At 45.6% G+C, this 18381-nt stretch overlaps 2 protein-coding genes across 2 annotated transcripts in view; both read right to left on the bottom strand.

Moving 5' to 3' along the window:
* Positions 1-18381, bottom strand: part of arhgap32a (Rho GTPase activating protein 32a) — a 107366-nt gene that overhangs the window by 56955 nt on the left and 32030 nt on the right. Inside the window, 2 exon segments of the mRNA XM_064301155.1 lie at positions 3985-4093; positions 13476-13664. Coding sequence (XP_064157225.1) covers positions 3985-4093; positions 13476-13639 — 273 coding nt within the window. The 5' untranslated portion in view covers positions 13640-13664.
* LOC135236766 (putative uncharacterized protein DDB_G0271982) lies at positions 16459-17470 on the bottom strand. The gene is made up of 2 exons (XM_064303295.1): positions 17350-17470; positions 16459-16769 (listed from the first exon to the last, which is right to left on the bottom strand). The coding sequence occupies exons 1-2, from the start codon at positions 17468-17470 to the stop codon at positions 16459-16461; spliced, it is 432 nt and encodes a 143-aa protein (XP_064159365.1).

The raw sequence follows: 18381 nt of genomic DNA, 5'->3' as shown, positions 1-18381 counted from the left end.
CACCCAGGTACATAGCCTACTTCAGTCACCACAGCAGATCCACATGTAACCATGTTCCATTCATCTTCCATTTTAGATCATCCATCCATCCATTACATATAACCACGTCCCGGTCAAGTGTCACAGGAGGTGCTGGAGCCTATCCCAGCATGCATTTGGTGAGAGGCAGGAATACCCCCTGGACAGGTCACCAGTCCATCGCAGGGCACACACACCATTCACTCACACACTCATAACTAATTTCAGATAAAACTTTTATTAAAATTAGGGGTGTGCAGAGATGTCATTATCTGTATCTGTATCTGTTCAACCAACAAAATTACCTGTATCTGCATTCGGATAGAAGACCGGAAGAGGGGTGGTTTATACGAAAGGCTCGTTAAATCAGGCAAACGTTGTATTTTCTAACCTAATATTCATTGGCAATGCAACTGTTGTGTCTTCAAAGCATCAAATTGATTTAATATTGGCATATAAATAATTATGAAATATATTTCCACATCCTCATACTGTACTTTTCATCTCTCTCTCTCTCTCTTTTTATTTTTTTTACTAAACTAAGGTTTATGAACTGTCTGAACCTATGGTCATTCTAGCAGTACGCTCCAGGAAACAAGCTTTTTAACGATATATGATTCAACCAGGGCAGTTTTAAAACCGCAGAGGCATTTAATCATAAAAGATGCTATCATAAGCTCATTTTATGCTTTGTGTACTTGACGATGGTGTTATATTATCATCTAAATAAACTATTTATAACGATTATTTACCTTTAGTTTGTTCATTTTATGAAGCTATAGAAGTTATAGAAGCAAAATATCAAAAAATATTAAAATTGGCATATGAAACCAACATCATTGTTTTTGATGGTGTTGCCTCCCCTTAAACTGCTTTGGAATGCTGGATTTTGTAGCGCGTTGATTTAGAACTGTTAAAAGGCCGAGGTGTCCCTTTACTGAGAAATAACTTATTGCGAGGTAAAAAAAAAAAAAAAAAAGCCTGAACTGGATGAAAAAAAAACTGGACAACGTTGAATCACATTTCTAGTTAATGTTGCTAGCTTTATTTACGCATCCCGCAAATCAGAATCATCCCTTATTTTGACAATAGAATAGGCGTTGATTTAACTCATGGCTACGGTACGCATTTTCATCCGTATTTTTGTGAACGATTGCGTTTATAGTAACCGCCGTTTTGAAGACAATTCAATAGTCAGCTAGCTAGCCGGGACAGCAAGCATGCCTTGAGACCATTCTGACCTAAAACCAAAAATTTAAATATAGGCTAGGTAACAAGTGAGGGCGAAGCTGTTGTAGCGAGACAATGCTCTATCAGGAAGCTACTCGTAGGCAGTTCGAAACTCAATGAAACTTTATTGAGAAACAAAATAGAAAGTAAGACAATCCTCAGATTTACACTTCGCCATAACGAACAGCAGAGAAGCCCCCCTGTAGCCTACAGCACCGCTGGTTCACTCAGGGTAACACATAGCTATTTATATTTATTCTAACGCCTAGTTTTTTAAAACTAAAATAAAAGCAACAAACACAATTCAGCTAGCACAAGAACACATAAATACACACGATAAAACTTTTTACACGTATTTACAATTTACAGTCCCACACAAACTATTTACAAAAGTCCGCGCACCGTGCATTCTGGGAGCTGCCAGCGCAGCCTGCCGGAACATCCTCCAGACGTCACACTATCATAAAGCTAGCTGGCATTCAAAACCCGTTTCAGAGGGTTGTCCAATAACGGGGCAGCCGGTCGTGGTTTATTCCTTACAACGGGGGTGGTGATGTGCTTAACCATGCCCCGAAGTACATTATTTTACAGTAACGGGACAGCCCGGAGAGGTTTATTACACTTATACAACGGGTTACCAACAATGACTAAATATGGTTACTTTTATATATATTGATTTTTATAGATTTAATCAGCTGAAAGTGAAATATTCTTCCGCGGGCATTTGGGCATATTATTTTACCGTTGTCAAGCAAAACTCTGGTTGGTAGTTCTATTTGGACCGTCGTTATGCAAAAACTCTGGTTGGTAGTTCTATTTGCACCGTTGTTAAGCAAAAACCTCTGATCGTTAATTCTATCAAGAAAAAATAGTTCCTTCTCGTTTTATACCATACAATTTGTTTATACCATGTACCATATATTCTTTGTCATTACACTATTTAATAAAACTGCATAAGTCAATCAAATTCATCTCCCTAGCACTGTCTTGCTTTTTAAATGGTGTGGTCACGTAGTGTAGACATAACGTCTTTCTAAGACCCTCTGAAACGGGTTTTTAATGCCAGCTATCTTTATTAGGTTCGCCGTCACGAGGCAGCTGCTATGTGCCGGAGTTCCAGATACTCTCTCTCTCTGCCCGTGTAACGTTAGATAGAGACTATGAGAACTCGACATGGAGCTGACTTTTTTCCCCCGAATCCAAATAATAACAAGCAACTTCGGGTAAAAGAAATATCCGTTTCCATCGCATTATTCGTGCTTTCCCGAATATAGCATTCGGATTCGGATACATCCCTAATTAAAATGAGTTACCATCACTCATCCAGATTGGATTTGAATTATAAATAATAATTTCCAACCCTCCTGCTTACATGCTTATTCATTAACCTATATCATATTTGCCAAATTTACTCATCATTGCCCACTTTCATTAATTTTTCTTTTTCTTTTAGGTCTGCAGGAAACATTTAATTTGGCTAAAGCGAGACTGCATTTCAGTCTAGATGATGCCAAGTCAGCCAGCAAGCGTGCCAAAGACATGCCTGTGGACAATGCAGGCATTAGCTAGCAGGAAACAAAAGTCATTCAATAAGGACAAAAAAAACAATTAAGTGTGGAAGATCAGCATATGGAAATAAATTCAACCACACATGAACTTCACTATCACTGACCTCAGTGTGCATAGGGCAAAACACAATACGTGTTCCAATTTATTTATTTATTTTCACATGGACAGCATAGGAATTATCTTTCTGCTATGTAGGTAAATCCACAGTGTGGGAGAGAGATTGTTTACATAATTTCCTGGCAAATCCACCCACATCCTGCCACCTCTCCTCTCTCTCCTCCAGGTGACAAAAAGTGTGAAAAATCTTTCAATATTGAAGTACAAATAATCCAGCCTATTCAATAACAGCAAATAACCGAAAACAAATTATATTCACATGGCACACTGTGAAGGAAATTACAAAAATGTCCTCTTTTGACCTCTTTTGCAAAAACATTTAATGCAAAATGTCTATATGTCAAAGGATTACAGGAAACATTCAACCAACAATATTCAATTTTTTATTAAACCAAAAAAAAGCTAATCATAGAGTCTGAGTAAACACATTTGCAGGGTTTAATTAATATATATTTTTCCATACTGTAGCATACGCATATTACAATACTACTGGATAGTCATGTCCCTCAGGACGTATGCCCTTTGAAACATGCATTTCCAACCTGTGCTTTCACTGTGCCAGGAAACTGCGCTACTGAGCTGTGCAGTTACTGTGGCAGGAAACTGCGCTACTGAGCTGTGCAGTCACTGTGCAGAAAACTGTGCTACTGAGCTGTGCAGTCACTGTGCAGAAAACTGTGCTACTGAGCTGTGCAGTCACTGTGCAGAAAACTGCGCTACCTGCGCAGCGGGATGTGTCAAATTCACAATAAGGTAAGGGATACCCTGCTGACTGATGACTGATGTCAGCAGGGGGTGCTGTGTCATTGAGAGCACAGTGTGATGTAATAGAGTGACTCGGGGTGTCTGGGCACACTGGCTTTGTGCGGTTGCAAGTGCGGTGTGCGCTGTGACAGACAGGCGCGTCCAGCAGGGGGTGCTGCGTCATTAAGAGTACAGTGTGATATAATGGCGTGTCTTGGGGTGTGTCTGGGCACACTGGCTCTGTGCGCCTGCGAGTGCAGGGCTGCATGCGCGGTGATGGACAGGCCTGTCCAGCAGGGGGCGTACCATGGCGCTGATGGTCTCCTCCCAGTCGGGACGCTCACGAGGGTGGATGCTCCGGGGCAGCTCGGGCACCACGTCGTCCTCCTCCAGGAGCAGGCAGGACCTCAGACTCCTGGGGGCAGAGCAGAGGCCGTAATAAGCAGGGTATCCCTCCACCAGTCCTGGCTATACACCATATTTATACATGTAGCAGCAGCCTTTATCTGAACAAAGTCCCTCCCAAAGCCATTATGGTGAACAGCAGCCACCATCATTAGCAGCCATGATAGAAGTTACAACTGCGCAGCAGATTAGTATAAGTAAGCACTGTTCTCCACTACTGCTACTGTTCTCCAGTAGATTTGTAGTGTTGTGTTCTGCAGCACGTCTCAGATGCATCACAAGGGACAAAGGCAGTTTAATAAAATTAGTATGCATGCCAGACCATCAGGCAAATATCCAGCGAAGAAATACAGTATGTACCTATTACATCACTCAGAGAGAACCTAATGTGCAGCAGTGTAATATAATGGTTAGAGAACTGGACTTAAAACCCCAAAGGTTGTAGGTTTGATTGACAGACAGGGCCGGGCATTGATCCAGCTGTATATATACATGAATACCACGCAAAAATGCAAACTGAGTCCGCTGCGTTGTGCGAAAGCCGCTAAATGTCAGCCGTGTGATGTAGCAGTTCCATATGTTCTCCAACACGGTCTAATATTAGAGGAGGAAATATGTAAATGTTTATGTAGTGCCATGTGTGAGACTGAGAGGGGGCGGAGTTACCTTACCCGCAGTCTAGCACTCCACTGCAGAAAACTACAGACAGCTAATTAAACGAGAGCAGGTGTCAGCAAGTTCCCAGCACTAGGGAACACTTCAAGTTAAAAGATCACCACTCATAAAACAGCAGGGAAAGGGATAATCAAGAATATCAGATGGCCGTGGCTTTATTATTTTCTGCGCTTTTAAACTGGCCGCTGCCTTTGTGTTGATAAGGAGGCAATTACATGGATGGGTAAAAAGAAGAGGAAGTAATTGAAATTCCCGGAGCGTGGACAACAGAAGGGCCGGCTGATTGGGTGAGGCACGCAAAGTTGTGTCGAGGTCAACGGGATGGAAACCGCGAGGCTGCAAGGTTCTGAAGGAGCATCATGGGATACAGTCACTGGGCGGTGACAAGGCCATTCAAAAATCCAAAAACATTCAAAGACACAGACACAGACCACACACAGACACAGACAAAGACACAGACAGACAAAGACAAAGACACAGACCACACACAGACATGGACAAAGACAGACAGACACAAAGACACAGACAGACTCAGACACAGTCAAAGACACAGACACAGACACAGACCACACACAGACATAGGCAAAGACAGACAGACACAAACACAGACACAGACAAAGACATAGACAGACTCAGACAGACACAGACAAAGACACAGACACACACCACACAAAGACAGAGAAATCAAGTATACAGGAAAATATGCAAAAAGAAAATATAAAAATGATTTGCTGTAACCAAGCAGACTGACACATTTTACCTGACGACAACAACACATTTGACCTACAAACAAAGGTTCCTTTCCTAGCACCATATGACACAGCTGGGACATTAACATTATGGCTGTTGTCACGGTAATGACAGCAACATGAAACTGAAATATTTACAGTAAAAAAAATCTCCATATTGATGACTGTTGATAGCAGTGGAACTAGCTGAGAAGCCAGCGTAATAACCTTAAGTACCTTGGGAAAGACAGTGATGCGATATGAGGAGGAGAAAACAGAAAGCTCTAAGCACTTAACACATGATTCATTGATCCAGCTAATCACAACTCGCCCTAAATGAGTCATGATACATAGCCCTGCTCATCTTAAATTCATATTTTAATCTAATACAATTAATAAATCCCATTCCACTGTGAATACACACACACAGACGCACACACAAACTTTAAATATATATATATATATATATATATATATATATATATATATATATATATGCCCTGGCCTCAGAACTGGAGTTGGTCCCCAGGTGCTGCACTGTGGCTGTCCACTGATTCTGAGTAATGAGGATGGGTTAAATGCAGAGGACAAATTACCCCACGGGGTTCTATAAAGTATATCTTCTTCATCTCACTCACACACTCACACACATGGTCCTCATGTTGAAAGAAAACAACAGAATCCAAATCCAAATTCTACACTAAGAATCAACTCTAGACCTTTTATTAGCTTTCTTGCGCATGAATGAATGATGCAACAATACACAGCTGGCCAGGAAACAGCTGAGCAGCAAGTTGTCCAATTACATTTGGCCCCCTAAAATGGCGGGACTATAAAAAAGGGCGATAATTCCAACATGGTTCACTCAATATGGATGCGATCACGGGTAAAGTAAAGCTAATAGTCTGCACTTTGACCTCATATTCATCGCTTCATTTCAAATCCAATGTGCTGGATTACAGAGCCAAAACAAACAAACAAAAAATAATAGTGCCACAGTGCAAATGGATATAAACACAGTGAGACACAAACACACACACAACAATGCACACAGGATATTTATGGATGTCCTTGTGCGACAGACTGCCAAATACATAGGGGACACAACCTGGGGCCTAGGGGGAGAAAGTGAGCACTGATGCAATCACAGCATCATACGGATTTTAAAGAGGTGAAGAGACACTTGCATCCTTTCAGAAAACAACACTGTGCCTCACTTTCTCTGGAGCATGTTTCATAAGATCCACGTTTAAGAGAAGAAATCATCACAAATACGCACACACACAATCACACATACACACGCACATGCATGCGCACACACACACACACATACATACATGCATGCATGCTCACACACACACACACACACACACACACACACACACACAAAGAAACGCCGACACATAAAAGATAAAGGACCACACACCATGACAAAAATGCAGGCATGTGAGAGCACACACACCCATACACACACACATGCACACACACACACACACACGCACGCGTGCGTGTGTGCGCATGCACGCAAGTATTTATATGTATTCGACCTCAAACTGTCATCCCCGCTGCAGAGCAGCAATGCTTGCATCCCAAATCAATTGGAGCAGAGAGGCAAGCAGCTGTTGACCCAGAAAGCAGAGTGCACAACTACAACAAACGTTCCGGGGCCTGGGAGCCAGAAAGCAGGAAGCTCACGCCATGACACCAGCACCACCCAACAGGTTCGCTCCGAGACCGCGTCACACAGCATCAGTTACGGGCACGCACGCACGCACGCACGCACGCACGCACGCACGCACGCACACACACACACACACTCAATGAACGCAACTTACATTCACATTTTAATGTAGAGGTCGTTCATAAAGAAAACCATTCTGCAGTGGACCTGCCTACACAACAGCGCCATGAATAAACGCACAGGCACACGCCTCACAAACTGAGGATGACGTTCTCTTTGGGAATGGAATTATATGGCCGCTTCGAGGAATGCTTCAAGGCCATTAGGCAGTTCTGATAAATAGGCCTGGGATCAAAAGAAATAGTTTCGACGTGTCATCTGGTCACCCACAGAAGAGAGCGAAGCGGAAGATTTACTCCACAGCCCTTCTCTGAGCTTTCTAACGAGACGTGTGTACGGAAATGATCACGGAGGGGAATCGAGTAACGAACCACACAAGTGCTTCTAAGAGTCTTCTGCTGTCACAAGGGGCCAGAACCAATGGCGGATTTCAGGCACCACACCGCCAGAACGATCGCATTCACACCGCGTGACAGCCTTTATGTTTAAGGTGCCCTTTGATGTCAGTGTAACGGCTCCCGCATGCTGCAAGCGAACGGGTTCGTACGACGCGTTGTCCGACCGTGTCGGACAGCGCTGTTGCTCGTATCTTTTCCCAAGTAGAGAACCCCAAAGGTGAGATGAGAAGCTGTCCGTCTTAGAGTGGAGTGGGATTTAGATCTCCATCCAAGTATTGGTGACTTCTGTGTCTTTATAATTGCGAAGACTCATACAAATGCGCATAATGGCAAAAGCACTCGGACAGTTTTTCTTCGAAGATGTTCATGTTAGCCTTTTTTGAGAATTTACAGACCACCTGAAACCCCACCCATTTCACAGCCGGCCAATCGCAGCGGAAAGCGGGTGCGGACTTCAAAATGTCAGTTTCGGAAAGTTACAAAGCCCCCGTGATCCGAATGTCGAAAAAGAGGCTTTCCTAACGATCTCAGACTTTTCGAACAGCAGTTGGTTGGAAGCATGTGGAAGACCTAAGGAGCCCCTCGTCCAATCACAGGCTCCGTTTTACAGGGGCGAGGGAGCTCCAGTGAGGCTCGGGCGATAAAGGCCCACACCACCAGCGCAGGCCGGGGTTTACGGCCTTAAAAAACCGCTATTCATTAGCTCACTCGACTGCGACCGCGAGCCTGCAGCGGTTACCGGGATACCGCCGGATTATTTCTCCCCCCCCCCCCCCCCCCAACAACACAGCGGGTCCCCACACGCTACTAAGGTGTCACGGGCAAGACATATGCCTGCGCTCTGACGGGCACAGGCCCTGCTGCAGGACTGCGCAGGCTGTACAGGGAGGGGAAACAGGGAGAGAAAAGGCGCTTCGTCATTCCGCGCTGCTCCTAGCGTAGCCGCGGGAGGCCCCAGCCGCAGAGCTGACTCACACAGCCGCCCGTTCAGAATGGCGCAGGGGGGGGGGATGCGTTCAGACCGTGATGAATGAAAACCTGCCGTTTTCGAGAGCGAGGCGGGTGACGGGTGACAGGCTGATTACGGGCGGCGGCTGGTGGATCGCACAGGGGCCCCGAACGTTCGTCACACACACGCCCCCCCGTCACGGCAAAAGCGTCGTTTCCGTGTTTTGAGGAAAGGCCGGTGAGTCAGTGCTCTCTGAAGGCGGGGCACGACGATATGTCTTGTGAGGCAGAAGCCCTAAAAGTGTGCAACAAAAAATGCCTACAGAGGGTTGGGGCTGCAGTGTAATATAATGGGTAAAAAGCTGCTCTTGTAACCTATAGGTCACAGGTTCGATTCCTGGGTCGGACCTGCATTGCTTCAGTATATATCCAGCTGTACATAAATGGATGCAGTGTAAGATGCTATGTAAAAGAGTTGTGTAATTCGCTCTGTGAAATGCCTGTAGTGTAATGTCAGAGAAGCGTTTCCTCTCCACTCATATCTGGCCCATTTGATGCAGGCTGTACGCATCGGCCTCTCAGTGCGTCTCAGTCTATCTCTGCCTCCTTCTAAAGCAGAAAGCAATATCTGACAGAAAATCAGAGCTCAGTGAGGGAAAGGCACGCTGACTCACTTTGAATCAAACCACTACGCTGCTTCAGTGCCAATTTCCAATCCGGCGTGCGAGCCGTTTCCCAATGCACGCTCACATCCAGAGGAACCCCCTGGAACAGAATCACCGCTACGGAAAAAAGTAGCATCAGTACCGCCCAGCCCAAGAACCGAACGCAACGTCAGATGAGAAAAGGTGGCTAACAGCTGCTCGGCTCGCTCCAGATGCACAGCCCCACGGCAGCCACGCTCCTCCACGCAGACGGCAGGTTTGCTTTTCATTCGGCGGCGATTACACTGAGTACCTGTCAGGCTCATACTTTCAGACGCTGAGCGATGAGAGAGAGAGCTGAATGTCAACACTAAAAAAGTCAGCGGGCTTCCCGAAAAATGGTTTTACGCGAGTCCGACGGCTCTGAGAAGGACCGGCCCTTCGGAAGGCGGCGGTACCCAGCGGCTCGGTTACGGCGGGAACGTGGCGGAGACCGTGTTTCCTTCGGGCCCTGATAGGCCAGGTCCGTCTCTCCGTTTACAAATCTCACACCATTTTATGGACTCCTCGCTTCCAGGGAGGCAGGGACAGGCTGGTATTTATGACCGACCAATCGGAGGGGCTTGATTGCCTTCTGGGATAGATGGGCCTCCAATAATGTTAATGTGACTTGTGGCAGCGATAAGACTATGGCTAATTACACATGCGGAATTAGAGAGAGCGGGCCTTATCGCGCGAGCAGATGCTCAGAAACAGATGTGGATTTGCACGGCAGCAGTTTCGGCAGCACCCGACAGGCACTGTGTCTCAGCCATACGCGAAGCTGGCTCATCCGTGAAAATCCTGAAACACAGGCATATCCACAACAGCATTAAAAACAGTCTCATCTCCTACAGGTTATTCACTGAAACACATCAAAACTGTACCACCAGAGAAGCAAAAGTATTTAAAAAACCTAAGAAGCTAAAAATCTCAATTATCAACAATCCACTCCGTCCAGCGCTTGCTTTAACAGTTCATTCCAACGGCAATGCAAATGTCCAACTAGTGCCATCCTTCCAAATCTACTCAACAGTGAAGAGCTCATTCTGCTGTGGAATCCTCTCCTACTGATGCACTTACAGCTACTAGAAGTCAGTGCTGGGCACGAGCAGCAGTGCAGAACTGGACGTACCGTACTTTAGGTCTGATAAACAGAGGCCCTCAAAAAAAAAAAAAAAAGAAAGAAAAACAGCCCAAATTGATTACCGAGGCTCCCCAGGACAAGCATTAATATTCACCGCCTCTCCTCTGCTTCTCCGCTCAGCCGAAGACATGATTTTCAAACACGGTGAGCTTCTTTTTTTGATTTGGGATGTAGACATCACGGGCATGAGAACCTCACTCAGAAGCGCTATTGATCAGGCTCAGTCATATGCAGATTACTGATCACTGGCCCGTTGCTACTCCTGCGTTTCACACAAGATAGCAATGGGACTGAGACTGACACACACTCTTACCACCTCTCTCTGTAGATACATAAGAGGGAAAGTACAACCAACCACATACAGCGGAAAGACATGAATCTTGAAATATGAGAAAAAGCATAAATAATGGCATATAAAAATGAATATAATGCACAAGGGAAAGAAACACTAAAGGTGGTTAAAAGCTCAGGTGTTTTCAGAGGCTTTGTGAGCACGCTCATTCTGCGTGGTCTGTGTGGTCTCCGAGGAGGACAGGCAATTTCTCAATGTCCTGTACAACTAGAAATATTGCATGTATTGTTGTTTTGCAGAAGCAAACGTTTTTTCACTTCCCCCATATTTCTCACATTTTGTGTTGATGTGCTGTTCTGTCATGACCTGTAGTATGTAATGGTGCAATCTCAGCCTGTTTCAGCCCATCCTAACCAAAGCAGGAGATATTGCCACATATTCACACATTAGTGCCCAGCTAGAACCACACAGCTCCATGTTTTATGTGGTTACATCAGTTCTGTTTGGGTCTCGTGAGTAGACATGTCACAGTCTATCTTAACCATATCACAATAACCCAACACAGTCCCTTCCCTCCCTTTCCACATACAGTAAACGTGTCCCACGAAGAACGGCCGAAAACAGCCACTTCTGTCCACTGAGGTGAACGCACTGCCAGACTGTGCCAGGGGCCCTTCAGCTAGCAACACCCTAGCAGCAGCCAGCTGGTCTCTTACTAACAGCGACGGGCAAATTGATTCTCCAGCTGCTCGGGCGACATCTTATTTTTCCTGCCATGGAAACCAAACCGAGAAGCGCCAAATCTCGGGAGACAACCAGCGAAATTCTCTTGGCGGCGGATGAATGGAGTTCACAAAAAAAAAAAAAAAAAAAAAATGAAATGCACACAAATCTGATTAGTCATTTCAGCGGGATGAACTTTCAGCCGCACGTCCCCCGATTGGACAGGTGAGAGGGAGTCGCCGGCGGCGCTAAGCGCGAGGGCATATTTTTTTACAGGAAAGCGGAGCTCAGGTTTCTGCGGTTTCCCCTTTTTCTTGGCTTAAACGCGGCCACACAAATTAGCATCATTAGCAGCAAAGCAAGAGAAACCACCCCAGGAAACACCTGACCATATCATATTTTAAAATGTGCCATTTGCAAAGACTTACAAAGGCCTATGGGAATTTATAATCGAATGCAACGTTAGTAAGCGATATATGGTGGGCGGCTAATTTTTTTTTTAACCAGCAGACGAGGTACATTTAAATTTTTTGATATTTTTTAAAAAGAGTTTTTAGAATGTTTTTATTAATCCAAACACTGATTTTTTTTTCTTGATCTAGCTAACTTGCAGAGTTGTTTATATACCTTGCCAATGGTAACCAATGGTGCCAAGTAGCATTATATCCAACCTAGTAATTAGCTAGCTATAATTCACAATGGTGGAATGCTCTCGTGATAGCAAAAGTGCGCCTTGCCAAATCTGTTCATTTAAGTTGACGACAAGTATTGCTAAGGAATAATTATTGCCGTGTGCATGTAAACAGTGTGTACTGTATGTTTGCAAGTGAGTGCATGCATGAGAGTGAGGATAGAAGTTCAGAAGTGCGACTCAATACTTAAATCGCAAATATCTCCACAAATTGTTTCTCGGTCTTTTAAACGCACTTTGCTTCTCATATGCGTACATATATAATATATGCTAAGCTCCGGCTGCTATGGTAACGGTGAGTGTACAAAATTTGGACACAGTTCAGTTTAGAGAGAGAGAGCGATAGAGAGACTGAACGGGCGGAAGATAATCCTGGAAGAGCGGAGCATTCCAGCAGACTACTCTCGGCCAAAAGGGTGGAGGGACGCTTACCCCGTGAAATGGATTTACACTGAAGTGAGAGTGGGATCAGCCACACTCCAACACATGCAGGGCACGCTAAACTCTCCTGGTCATGTGATCTCCACCCAAAGCCTGCCTAAATGTGTCAGAATTAGAACCCCTGCAGCAGGCAGGGAAAGAGCCTGGCTAACAAACTTTGCAAAGTCATGTTTTCCAAACGGAAGCAACCGTGTAGTAAATGAACACACCCGTATATACCTTACCACGGTATGGTATACCATGTACACACATACCCATGCACACACAGAGTTTAAATAGTTCATACATAGTAGTTTACAATATCTAAATCGCCATATTTTACAGGTGTTCCAGTAATAAAATCTATATAGAAATGATCGATATAGCACATCACACATAAGAGAACTTCACCATGCTGACTATATTTGCTTTGAATGAGCTGATTTGCTTTTTCTAGAACAACCGAGGCTGAAAATAGAACAGAAAATGGACATCACTGCCTCATACGCGCACACCTTTGCATAGAAGCAGACACACAGGGTACATACGTACACATGCGCACGCACACACTGGAGCTAAACAAAGAATACTTTCTTTCACCTTGATACAAAGAGGGATTCGGGACTAAAAGTCTAAAAGGTGACAGCGACCATTAATAAGAACTATGCGTTCTCTCCTCTAAACTGCATACATGAACACACACACACACACACACACACACACACACAGGCACAGGCACACACTCGCAGGACTACGGACAGAGACATTTTAACACGGCGAGACGAAAAGGGGGAGCCCGAGCCGGATAACAAGTACGACAGGATGAGCAGAGGAGAGGAGAGGAGGAGAGGAGGAGAGGAGAGGCGCATGCAGGGTGTGTCTTTACCTGTCAAGGGCGTCATGGCTCCCGGTGGCTCCGAGCAGCAGGAGCCCCAGAGCTGCACTGTCCTCCGACGCGGACGCAGCAGGAGCAGCAGACCCCGCAGCTACGGCAGCAGCAGCAGCAGCAGACGCAGCACCAGCCGCAGCAGGCCCGCTGCCTGGCTCCATACTACTGACTCACTGCAGGAACTGCCTATCAGGGTGTGGGGGGAAGGGGGGGAGAGGGGGAGGGGGGGGTGAGAGCAAGGGAGAGATCAGGCATCTGTTTGTATCTAAGCTCCCAGAAAAAGCCAGAAAGAAGATCTAACTAACCCCCTTCTCTAAAAAAAACAAATCTCTGCGACCTGCTAGAAACGAGTAAAATGCAGCCGTGAAGATATCATCGGTTAAAGCTTCAGCATGAGTCAGAATACAAACAGAAAACTGCTTTACGTTCAACACAGGCTGAACATTAAGTAGCATTAACAATTACGAGATCTACAAGCATCTTATCTGGAAGGTTTCTTTAGCCCTGTAAAAAATGAGTTTATATTCAAAACCGGCTGAATGAAGATGAGAAACTATGATGGAACACCCGATATCTTGTTTAGGAAGATTCTGTCAAGCTCTCCTGCCCAGGTGAACCCATTACAAAAGTTGAAAGAAGCCCCATTGCCATTCTACCCCACCCTCCCCAAATTTCTCAATTGTACCCTGAGCCCACTGATCACCTCAGCTTGCCATTTTCAGCACTAGACCCACTTCACATCTTTACTTGTTTGATGGTCAGTTTCCACAGGTATTACTATTTTTTTGAAAATGCATGGGATGTGTCAGGCTTAAATGGAGATGAGTGTCAGGCTTAAATGGAGATAAGATCTCATTTTCGGTGTGTTTACCGGAATTACTTTTTATTGTTTGTGAAATTTCTGCTTGGTTTTCTCAAGAAGCCAAGGCTACAGGAAATATCCTTGAGCTCATCTGAGAGGGAAAATGCATAATGAACACCTGGCCCAAGCAGAGAGAGGCACAAAATTAAAATATTAAGGACATCAACAAAGCGAGAGATGAGACAAAATGAGTCCTCTCTCATGTTGAACAATAAAAATTATGTGAATACAACGCACACACAAACACACACACACGTGTGCGCGTGCATGCACACACACGCACACACGCACGTACATACACGCTCACATGCACATAGGCACTAATGAGTTTGATTGGTTGAAATGAGTTGCCATGAACAGACATTGAAGCTGGAACATTTGTCACTCCAAGTCAAAGCATGCTCCCTTGCTGTTAGCATGCATTATGTAGTTTCTGTGTCTTAAAAGAAGACTGCAAAGTACAACAGGGATGATAGTCTCACAATTCATTCTTCCCTGGCAATAAAGCTCAGTCTAAGAAGCAGGTTTATTTTGTGCATTGTTGCATGTTCCATCTGAGCATGCTCAAACGTAGGCACGCACGCACGCACATAGACTTCTCTTCCCCTGGACGCTGCAGATGAGTTGCCTATGCCCACACCTTCAGTTCTGTTCAGCCTGAAGGACTGCTCCTGGCACAGTCCCGGGGTCAGAAGGATGGCATTGCCATGGATACAGCGACAGCCTCGGTATTGTTGGATATTTATTGTGTAAGCCAAATTCCGAAAAGGCCAGTAGCGAGAGCAAACACACCGCAGAGGACAGCCGAGGAATCCATTACCGCCATTCAGGCTCTACGTCTTAGCAAAGTTACCAACGCAGAAGCTAAGAGTGTGAGGAAAACGCGAAATGAATGGGGGGAGAAAAGCCTGCTGTCACCTTCTGGCATTATAGTCATGGCTTTTAAAATGGCCCCCCTGTGCTTTAACAGTCATTCAAAGGTGGCCTGATTTTCTTTGGTCGTGGTGAGCGCACCACGGCAACCCATCTCTCCAGACTGGGACAGGCGTTACCTTCTGAAAGCGTATTGGGAAATACCGCACCAGATAATATCTTTACATTGCTCACTATTGACTTGAAAGTGAGAGCTGTATTTACCTTCAGTTTTTTTTGCATAATAATGAAGAAGTCTAAAAGCCGAAAGCAGCACGGGACAAGCCTAGAAGTGTACACACAGTATCCTGAATTATTTATTTATTTATTTTATTTACTGCGAGTCATTCCAAAAGTATTTTCTGCACATGCCTGATAATAAAGAAGCATGACCAAAAACAATATGCATGTTGTTCTGAATGAGTTTTTGAATGGAACAAAAACACATGAAAATAGTTGCATCACCACAGCACTAATCAGCTCTAGTGCACCAGCTTTCACAGGCAGGCTGTATGGCTATAAACACACAGAAAATCATAAATGCACACGCCCAAAAACAGAAGGAGAGCACAGACACACAATTCCACCAGTATGCTGCTCATCCCAATGAACTTCAGCGAAATTAGTCTGGGAGATGTGACAATGACTTGTCTCTTAATAAAAATGGCTGAGAACAACCAGTGTTTGAACATACAGCAGTGTCAATAAACCTTGGCCATTCGAAGCAATGCCGGACCTTTCATAGCCTGGAACAGAGGTACATGATCCCCATGAATGGTAATGAGATGAGAAAGAGCAATTAGGACAGATCTCTCCCTCTCTCTCCTCAGTCTTATTGTCTCCTCTCAGTCTCCTCTCAGTCTCCTCTCAGTCTCCTCTCAGTCTCCTCTCAGTCTCCCCACCGACTCCTATCAGTCTCCCCTCTGCCTCCCCTCAGTCTCCTCTCCATCTCTGCTTTGTCTCCCTCTCTGTCTCCTCTCTGTCTCCTCTCTGTCTCCTCTCTGTCTCCTCTCTGTCTCCTCTCTGTCTCCTCTCTGTCTCCTCTCAGTCTCCTCTCAGTCTCCTCTCAGTCTCCCCTCTGCCTCCCCTCTGCCTCCCCTCCGACTCTCCTTCAGTCTGCATCTCGACTCCTCGCTGCCTCGATTTCCTCCTCGCCGACTCCTCCGACTCCCCTCCGACTCCTATCAGTCTCCCCTCTGCCTCCCCTCAGTCTCCTCTCCATCTCTGCTTTGTCTCCCTCTCAGTCTCCCCTCCACCTCCTTCTCTGTCTCCCTCTCCGTCTCCCTCTCTGTCTCCCTCCCTCTCCACCTCCCTCTCGGTCTCCCTCTCGGTCTCCCTCTCGGTCTCCCTCTCTGTCTCCCTCTCTGTCTCCCTCTCTGTCTCCCTCTCTGTCTCCCTCTCTGTCTCCCTCTCTGTCTCCCTCTCTGTCTCCCTCTCTGTCTCCTCCCTGCTGTTCTGTTTCAGGCTGCATGGTGAGGATTCAGTCGGCTGTGAAGACCCAGGATGTGGGATAAACCCTGACTCGGCAGAATCAGACAGAGCAGCCCGGGAGCAGACCCAGACGGCGCTCTCAGGGCGCTGGCTTAACCTTGCCTGGAGGAGGGCGTAGCCAACGCGCCACCCCAGCGCAGCCGGCAAACATCAATAAAACGTTTTTCTGACATTTTCAAATGTCAAAAAAGGAGACTTTAAATCTGCCTGGAACCCCAGGAGCAGGCAGTAGGCTACACCAGTGCTACGGTACGAACAAGGAAGCGCCAAATGATGATTTACAAGAATAGCACAAACAAAAAAATAGAACACAGAATGTAGCCTACTTTTCCCTACCTCCAAACACCTTTATTTTTTGCCCAGACTACCAAACTGTGATGTTTGAAAGTCAAGGGCACTACCAGTTAATTCTGTCTCCATACACAGACACACTCACAGCAAAGTTTGGTTTTAGATGAACAGAGACGAGCTCGTGTCAGTGCGTCACGCTATCGCAGACTGCAGGGTGACTCCACCGGGCTGGGCCCCCCTTCGCTCGGCCTGCGATTATTCATGCCTGATACGCTACAGTAGCCGTGACCGATCATTTAATGAGATCCCAATCACCTCGCTTTGCATGCGCCCCGTCGACCGAGGAGCCCGACACCAGCGCACGGCTCGTCGCGCTTCCAGCCCGCTCGTGCCCTCGTTTCCTCTCTGCGTGTGGCCTCCTCCTCTGCTTTCTCATCCCTCCTTCCGCTGTTGTTTTGATCCGCTTTGACATGTGAAGATGGCTTTCTTTTTTCTTTTTCTTTTTTTTTGAAACAACCCTGAACCAAAGCAGAATTGATTGCAGAGGGCTGCAGAGTTGCACAGCTAGTGAACACACGGGTGGAGTACCCTTGAGTAAAGTAGTCACCGCTAATTACATCAGTGCAATGGCCACCTGTAAAGGCAGATAACACACAGAGGCCATGTAGGCAGTGCTAGATAAGGGCATCTGCCAAACAAATTAATAACAGAGAGGGAAACCGAGAAGCGGTTTGAGCCATTCTGAGGTTTGACGAGAAACAGGACAGCGCACCAATTAGAAGCTGTCTGCCGGGATTACACCAACCAGCTTCTCTCAAGACCTGGAATGGCTCAGTTTGTTATGCAGAGGAGTACAATTTTCATATCCGCTGTATTATACACAAGTCATGTGCATCTGCAGAGATTTTCATTAACTAATGGCAGGCACAAGCTAGTGGGCTCTGCTCTTTTAAATGCAACGCGCGCACTGATCTATACCAAAGCTTTTAATTTGACTCCCAGAGCTCGTTGACATTTAGCACACGTCTCTCAGATAAATTGCAGTGCTCAACAGACACGCATTCAACTTTCTCAAGAAAATTTTAGGATACCTGAAGCAAAATTTAAAAAAAAATCTTTTTGAATGATTTTTAAATCTACTTTCTCTTTATTATGAACTGAATCATACAGCAAACACAAAACTGGAGAGAACAGAAAGAACCCTCAGAAGTTGTGGCAATCCCACAACAAAAGCAAAAAAAAAACAGTAGCTTTGTTCTTGAGGTTAAAGGTGACGCAACTTTTGACAAGAAGCTGGTTGGAGATAATCTCTATGCTAATTCTCACAACCAGTGCTAATAATTGTGG

This window comes from Anguilla rostrata, chromosome 12, assembly GCF_018555375.3.
Source record: "Anguilla rostrata isolate EN2019 chromosome 12, ASM1855537v3, whole genome shotgun sequence".
Classification (NCBI taxonomy): Eukaryota; Metazoa; Chordata; class Actinopteri; order Anguilliformes; family Anguillidae; genus Anguilla; species Anguilla rostrata.
The sequence above is the reverse complement of the archived record's forward strand: the minus strand, read 5'-3'. Positions and strand labels throughout refer to the sequence as shown.

What these genes read in the sequence shown, in the direction of transcription:
- LOC135236766 (XM_064303295.1), bottom strand. Translation starts at nt 17,470, where the DNA reads ATGAGAAAGCAGAGGAGGAGGCCACACGCAGAGAGGAAACGAGGGCAC. An exon ending in CGGGGCGCATGCAAAGCGAG is followed by an intron (nt 16,770 to 17,349) that starts GTGATTGGGATC and finishes CTGCCGAGTCAG; the next exon opens with GGTTTATCCCACATCCTGGG.